Source organism: Echinococcus granulosus (genome assembly GCF_000524195.1).
Source record: "Echinococcus granulosus chromosome Unknown EG_S00136, whole genome shotgun sequence".
Lineage (NCBI taxonomy): Eukaryota > Metazoa > Platyhelminthes > Cestoda > Cyclophyllidea > Taeniidae > Echinococcus > Echinococcus granulosus.
The window spans coordinates 111,628-120,095 of record NW_020170516.1 but is presented as its reverse complement, the minus strand read 5'-3'; the positions used below and the strand labels follow the sequence as shown (position 1 = coordinate 120,095).

General features: G+C 42.1%; 1 protein-coding gene across 1 annotated transcript; it reads right to left on the bottom strand. All coding sequences in view use genetic code 11, as the record gives it.

Moving 5' to 3' along the window:
• Positions 1-500: 500 nt before the first annotated feature.
• Positions 501-8,260, bottom strand: EGR_09194 (SH3 and multiple ankyrin repeat domains-containing protein; the record flags this gene model as incomplete). Its single annotated transcript, XM_024498443.1, has 10 exons — positions 501-510; positions 547-765; positions 1,404-1,539; positions 3,416-3,664; positions 5,757-6,021; positions 7,015-7,224; positions 7,309-7,460; positions 7,533-7,641; positions 7,905-8,102; positions 8,144-8,260. The coding sequence occupies 10 exons, from the start codon at positions 8,258-8,260 to the stop codon at positions 501-503; spliced, it is 1,665 nt and encodes a 554-aa protein (XP_024347143.1).
• Positions 8,261-8,468: the final 208 nt, after the last annotated feature.

The following is an 8,468-nucleotide window of genomic DNA, read 5'->3' as shown; positions in this document are numbered from 1 at the left end:
TACTTGACTGAACTCCAACAGACTTTCCTGCCCACCCAAAAAGTTCTTGCAATAATCCAACAAGTCTGTCTATTATCTATCAAGAGTAACTAAATGACCTGGTACTTCAACCAGTAAGTTCACGAGAGGTTTGCATTAATTTGATAAAAGAATTACACCGTCATATCCAACAAGCTCAGTGCGGTTCGTGTCATTTAGGCTAGTGGACAATATTGCCCTCGCAGTGATTTGTTACAAGTGGCCGCGGAATCAATCCCTGACAAGGTTGTTATTCACTTCATGAACACTACCCTAACATGACTTTCGTCTAATCACTTCTTTGAGTAAATCAGAAAATCAAATGAATGTTTAAATTCTACTGAAGACCGAAAAAGGCCACTATGGATAAATGGAGTGCTTCTTCTTAAGTGACAGTAAGTTTGCAATTTCATGACCAATAAAATAACAAAATTGTGGACGAATTGCAGTAAAAAAGCACTGAGAAGCCTTCTTCAAGAATGTTAGGCGTGTCTAAGTAGGAAAAGATTCTTATTTTGGTCTACTAACCTGTGAAGGACGATGCACAGCTCCGTAGTGATATTGTATCTGAGGTTTCCGGATACCCAGAAAGTCCATTTGAGGAGTTCAACGGTATTCGGTTTTGTTGAAGTCGACTGACTGTAAGGCTGCCATCTGAAATAGGAGAGTGCCATCCCGACACAGAAGCCCTCGGAGTCCCCCGCAGTGGCGGTCCGCCAGCCTCCGAAAACAGCTGTTTGCCGGACGCTGAAATACATTTAAGTAGCGGAGTAATGGCCGCACACGTGTCTGCATAAATTATTCCGTTCATTTGGCATGTGTTTTGATCTCTTGGTCGCTGCCATGACAATACATAAAGGCAATGATTTCGTATTCATCACTAGCATGTACTATTTTTAGATTTGAAGTGAAAAAAAAAACCCGAGAGCGCGATCTTTGGCCAGTCGTGTCTTGAACGCTGACAGTGCTTCTTCTGCTTTGTTTTTAAAAAATCTATTTGCAAGTATACAAGGTTATGCCTGAAGGTTTAACAGGGTAAACTTTATAAAGGTAAACTTTTAGACAAACGGTAAGTTAAGGTATCAAAAGGTCCAAAGTAAGGGAGTAACCGTGCAGGAGAATGAAAACGAAAAGCGGATACAGATGCCAAACGCCAATGGTGGAGGATGTGAAAGTCCCTGACCCATGGAGAAGAGTTTAAAAACAAGTAGGGAAAGTGCGAAATGTAGATAATAAACGGAGAGCCGATCTTACGAGTCTAATGAAAAAAAATACGAATTTACAGGGTCTGCTTGTTCCACCCCAATAACTTTACATTACTTCTCCTCCTTATGAAACCGGATAACAGCATCAAAATGATTTGAATGAATATATTTTGAAATTACTAGTGGATCAGGAGTGTAGCTACGCGGACCTCTCTAGTCTCCCTAGATTCGTCCATCATGCAGTTAGCAAGGAGCAGGGAAAACCTACTTCGAGAGTTGGGTTTCACAGCCAAGCTCGCAAATTCGTGAACTAGTTCTAAGAAAATGAAGAGTGTCTGGCAATTTCTTGGTGGACATTACAAATCCATTTTGCTGATCATCGCAACGCCATCCGCGTTATACCACTCGTTTAAGTCAATCGGGGGTCACAGATGAATTGACATTATTTTTCAAAATTTTAGCATTAGCTCATCCAATGCAACCGATATGATTTACTTGAAAAGCACACAATATTTAACGCGCATAAATAGAGAAACAGAAAACCTGGATAAGGCCTGGGCGCCGATGGCAATGCCGCAGAGGTCTGAGTGATCGAAGGTGCGAAAGTGAGACAAATGGACCTTCACACCGTCAGAGATGCAAATCTCGCCAATTAGTGAAGTCGGAGGTGGGGTAGGCATGTTACAGCATGACACTGCCCAATTTGTGACATGAAGTGTCTACTTAAGGCGATTTTGTATTAATGATTATGAAAAAACTCTCTAAAAGCATTTTCTTTGAGGGAGACCATTCTGCTGTCTATGAAGCGATATTCCTGTTGTGAAAACTTTTGGAAATGTGCTTAGCCAACGAGCAGGTGAAGAGTCCTGTCACTTTTTTGCAGTCAGCCTGAAACACTTAGTGACGGTGTGTTTGGCTGGCGAGGATCTGGCTCAACAACAACGCCTAATCGTGGGTGTTATTTAGGTGAGGAGGTCAGCACTGGCGGGAACAATAGCTAAGTTGCATCAGTTATGTGAAAGATCGGGAGTGAGATCAAATTAGAAAATGATGGTAGGCTGAGGGCGGCTGTAAAAGGAGCAGACGCGTCTATCTCCACCTGCGCTAACATATTCTCCATTACAACAATGTTGTGTGGATGGATATCTGCGTAGGTTTTACGCATACTATAACGTTCCATATGATGGAGTATCATCCATCATTTTTAGTGGTTTACGGATGGCTTAACAAAACTGATGACCTCATTAACCTATTACAACAAATGAGTGTTCCCTGCTGCCGGTCGGATAAAGCAATGAAGGGCGGAATTTGCGACTATGTAGCTGAGATCAGTCGGCCATTGCCAATCGGTCAGGTTTCTTGTCGGGAAGCGATAGATTGCGTTTAGCCGATACAAATAAGCCTGCTACTCTAACTACGGGACGGATCTGGATTCGGAAACTTGGCCACCGTAGCCATCAGACAGCAGCTGTTGCTAATACCTACTGGGTCCATCTATCCCCTATCCATCCTCCGAATTTCATCGATGCCAGTCAGCTTAATCGAGCTCTCTTTAGGAAGATAAAGCTGTTCTACCAACAGCTTCGACACTACCATATTGCAGTGACCCTTATTGGAGCTTTTGGTACTCTCCTCACTTTAAAATCAAATTCTAACCACTTTCAATCGTCGTTTTAATTGCAGTCCACTTTCAAGTGCAGTTATGACCTTTAGCTAACGGAAATTTGTCGCTCTTAACCCTTCGGAGGGCCGAAAAAAGCAAGTTTTAATGAGTCGAACTTTCTAGGCCGGTTCACGAGGTGTCCCAGGAAAAGGAAACTGAGTGCATTAGGTGAGAGGAGTGACCTCGAAGACCATCTTCGCTTTGTTTATAAAGTTTGTAGCATAAAAAAATGCTTTTCTTCCTCCAACAGCCAGATTTTAATTATTTCTTAGTCGCATGTAGAGAGGAAGGGCATTTAAAAAGGTTTAGCGGTCGAAATTAAGTATGCTACGACTCTGGATACTACAGCCCAGTCGCCAACTGAAACGTCCCAGATGCATTGCTTAAAAAAGGTTGATTCCATACACAAGGGTATTTTTTTAGCTGTGAATCCAGCTTCCGTATTAGAGGTTTGAGGTGGTTATGATGGAAAGTTTCCCATTCAAAATGATGCTGGTTTTTCTTAGACGACTGAAAAATAACAGCTTACCGGTCCCCTCGTTGCACAGTGAGTAGCCGCTGGAGCTTGTTGCCATATGGGCCCTTGTGGTACCGTTGGATGGCTTCAAGGTGACCTCAGGGAAGGACGATTTTGGAAGGATAGGGGGCGAGGAGAGTGCCTCGGTAGTGGTGAAGCCCTCCGACAGGCGGCCGAGGCTGGAACAGCGCTCGCCCAGCGGACGTATCTGGCTCGCCTGCCGCCGTTTCTGATTGTACTTGGGACTGCCTCGCAGTGGAACTGACAACAGAAAATGACATGGGCCAATTGGTTATTGGGATCGGCACTTAATGGCTACTTTGACAGGTACTGATTGACTGAGAGCTACTGAGTGTTCAGGAATCAAGTGGTGTTACTCCGACCCATCAGAAATTAAGATGTTGGAAAGTGTATAAACCATAACTGTTTCACAACTGTTAACTTTCTTCCAGCAAAAGTAAGCACCGAGGCTCAGACATTCGAGGCATTCAACCATTTTGTCGAAAGACTTTCAACTTGCCGACTGGAATAATCTCTGATAATGAAGAATTACTTGTATTTATAAGCTTTCCCTGATGCCAAATGAACTCCTCCTTATCTGGATTGTGCGACCCATGTTTACTGTTTGAAGCAACATAAGAGAGTCTGTTTAATACAACCTAGTGGATGTTTAGCTCCGGCAAACAACTTTACTGAGAGAACTAAGGCTTGTCAGATTGTGTAGGCTGAGGTCACCGCAAGCGACAAAGACCACTTTGTTTACCATCACCTGAGGTCAGACGCCGTACCATGTGACCTGAGTTGATATTCTTCTTTTTGACACTCACCTTCAGACATGTTAACAAGCACTGAGACAGACGGATCCTAAGCCCCAGTATTCACTTCATGAATTGTTTGAAAATTTCGACTCAAACTACGCGCATTCGGGAAAAGGTGTTGTCAACTCGTTAGCTGGTTTTAACAATTACTAGATAGATGGAGTTGCACAGGGAGAAATGCTTTCGATGGGAGTTACTAGGACCTCCCAAATTTTGTATGTAGGCATTGGCAAGTGTTTGGGAGAGATTACGTCGGAATGGAAGGCTTTGACAAGAAATTGCGGAGGGTGAATTGTTGTGGAGAACCCGTAAGCCCAGTGGTGTCAACAATAAGTTTTATCTAAGTTTAAACCACATTCACATCTTAGTAATACCTTCATTATTTGCTTGGAGGGCGTTTTGCACCTCATTTCTAGGAACGCCACCTTGAAATCTAGAAAAAGAACTCAAAATTTATTCTACCCGAATTTCTCCCGTGATCGGATGGTTTAATTTAGTTTTTCTTCTTCTTCTTTAGATGCCTACTCAATCCTCAGTAGCACATTTGTTCTACTGAAAGGACACATCACCATCCCAAAGCTGGTGCTTACAAAAGGTCTCAGCCACCACACTACCGACTTCATCTACTAAGGTCTCAAAGGGCCACAAAAAACGTTAATTAGGGAATTTCGCCCTTATTTATTAGCTGTGATTGGATGCATTAATTCAAGAGCCTCTCTAATTGACGGTGTTTCTTAAGGCTTTGATAAAGGCGACACTTATCGTAAGCGCTCAACTCCTTCTCGGCGGTTCTTTCAATTGCAATGTCTACCTGTAACATCTGTGGCCATAATTTTAGCCCAAAAGACTTTTCACCTACTTCGACTGTATTTTGCCAGTGAAAACCATATGGAATTGACAATTACCCATTTGACCGGTGACTAGTTACATCCATAACACCCCAGCTAAAGATTCTGGCAATGCCACCCCTTGAAACCCGTTCAAAACTGTTGACGGGAACTTACCATCAGATTTTTAACTGCGTTGAGTAAATTTATGTTCTACTCCTGAACAGGCTGTCTCCACAGTTTCTACTTTACAGCATGTGTATACCTCTAGCCTCAAGTCATCATCATCATTCTGTAGAGTAACGAATGCATGTAATCGTCTAAATAATGGTGAAAAGCAAATCCTTTCCAGATTCAAGACAACAAGACATTTCCTGATATTTTCGACGTTGTTTAGAATGCATTAGGAAACTTGAGCGATCACCGCCAATCTGATAGCCCAAATGGATGAACTAATTCAAAATTTGCATATTCAGATTCGTACCCTAAATCTAAACTGGGGAAAATTTGTAGACCGGCCTTTGGTTATTTCCTAGAGTGTGTTCACTTAGCTCTGGTGGATTAACTAGTGGGTTTGGATTACGGGACACAAATTTGGCCTCGTGAATGCTTGCCCCCAACTGTATCAAAAAAATATTCATTTTCCAACACTCTTTTGAAGACAGTTAGCTTTCCGCGTCAAATGGACATGATGATGATGTCACTCACCAACATCCTTGTCTTGAAAGTCACGAATGAGTGTGGCCGTGGCGACGTGATTGGCCAGAACGGCCTCCTGATGGGCAGTGTGACCGGCACGATTCTTCAATGTCCGGTTGGCGCCTCGAAAGAGGAGGAGGCGTGCACAGGATTCCTGTCCATTGTAGGCACAGAAGTGGAGAGGTGTATTGCCGTTGAATGTCGTCTGACTGTTGATGTTTGCTCCATACGCAATCAGCTGCTCTAGATGCTGCACTCGACCGAATCGACAAGCCTATCCACAAAAGCACAATTTATTCTGAGATTATCGTAGATGGTGATGCAATAGATAAACACTTATTCGGTTCGCTGAAGTTGAGAGAAGAGGTGGTGGATGGAGGGTTAAGGGAACGGAGAAGTAAAGGTAAAGTGAGAGGATGAAGTGAGCGGACTATGCCAGAAATAGTCTTATCCCGCCATAGTATAGTGACGCAAGTCTCCGTCTTTCACCTGGAAGATTTAAGTTTTGATTCGTTTGCAAAGCTTGTCCCCTGCCTGTCCATCTCTATTTGCTTACACTGGCGCTAGGGGATGTGGTGATTGGGGGAGGTCTTGCCTCCTGCGGCCTGATGGTTGTCACTTTAGAAGAAAAAGCGGATACGAGCACGCCATGTGGTGAAAAACGCTTTAAGCTAGAAATATGCTGTGTGCTAAGCAGAAATGACAGCCGCCATATCCTCGTCTTCGAATAACAACTGTCAAACGGTATTCGCGCTAGCATTCAAATTTCGCTTTTTACAATTATTTGCCATTTTCAACATTCTAGTGGTAGTTTTCCATGCATTTCAGTGTTTCCTTACCAAAGGCCAGATTTCTATCATCAGAGCTGAAAATGACGATAGGACATGCTCTCCTGTCATTCACTGGAGGGCTTTGATAGACACCGTAGTGGAATTGCTTCATGCTGACGGGGATTAGGATCATAGGTACAGACGAGTGGGCTTTAAAGAGTTTGTGTTCCCGTCAGCACGTATTTGCGGAAGGAAGGGAAGGGCAAAAGCGCATCCGATTTCGTCACATAGCTACCGGTCTTCTAATAAGAATAGCGGCTTTACGTTTTAGCAGATATTTTTCCTGCTTTCTCAATGAAGTATATGTGACAACAAAAAACAATCTTGGTGATCTAATACCGCTTGTACCCACATAATGAAGATCCAAACGACTTTATCATATCAATCGTTCTAGAAGTCTTTTAAGCAAAACTTTGAGCTGTGCAAATTTAACCTACCTGATGGATCTCCTCCATTCCAGCGCCGTCAGTGACACCGATCGTGGAATGATCAAACAGCAGCCATTCCGCACACATTGCTGACGTATCGTTAAGAATACATTGGTAGAGCGGAGTAAGTCCTTTAGAGTCCCGGGCGTTTGGCGATTGGCCCAAATCCAGAAGCACCTTTAAAAGCACCGTGCTTATTTGAACTTTACCATCCGACCCCTTTCCCATAAGCAATGATTAGAACAATACATATCAAATCAATAAAATGCAATTAAGGGCGCTTTGAAGCGGTTTAAAAATCACTTTAATAGCTTCGTAGTTCCCGTTGATTGCAGCCTTGTGGAGAGGTGTAGAGCTGTCCGCAGCACGATAATCCAAATGGGCACCACCAGCAACCAGGACCATGATAATAGGCTTAGGCTTAGGAAGTCGAACTGCGATTGTTAATGGAGTCTCTAAAGAAGATAGACTTAGCATTAGCAGCCACCTTTGAGAAGTAAGAGGACGAAGATTTCTGCACAACTTACCACCATCATCGCGACATTGAAAATTGGGATCAAGTCCTTTTTCAAGAAGGATGGTGACTTTTTCCAAATCACCACAGCGCACCAAACTCAAAAATTTCCTTAAATTAGGCTACAATGAAAGAAAAATATTATTTGCCTTCAATATTCGCCTTCGTTGTATATGGAGTGAATAATAACCCATAATCAAAATAAGTTTACTAGTTGATTCACGCAAAAATAAGCTTTAAACACGAATATATCAGAAAAATATCGTTTTAAAGTTGTTCGTACCTTTGAATTAACCTTTCGTAGCTTATTAATATTCGTAGGGAGATTTCTGTAAATCCTTTGCTTGTATTTAAACTAAGGGAATATGAGAGTACAATAGCTAACCTCTAAATGTCCAACAGAGCATGAAAACGGATAATCTCTTAATTGCCTTTCTTCTTGCAAAAATTTTCCAGCTTTTCCGTTAGCTGGAGGTAGAAATAATCCATAATTCAGTATATCACGAAATTCCAGTTGTAAATCAGTTGCAATCGCTAATTTAACATCCGAAATCATATCAGTTTGAAGAAAGCTGTATACTCGCTTAGGGATACATAGATCAGTTCGAATATCTAAAAACAAACCTCTACACCAACCGACGGGACGTTGATTTTAATAACTGTCGAGCCGGATATAGAAGCGTCAATATCTTTGGTACTTCCATTCATACTAATTGATAAGCCAGAATCGCTATCACACATGATTTAGCAGTAGGAAATGGGTGAATTTAAGTGTCGCAAAGACCACACAATATTATGAAAAATTAGTATTCAAAATTGCGGTGTGTATAAGGTAAAATAAATTTGATACGTACAAACATAAGTGCCTATGTTCAAAGCTTCTGGCAAAACCTAAAAGAAAATTGTTAAATTTTAATAATTTTGTACAGACAATAACGTTTTTATAACG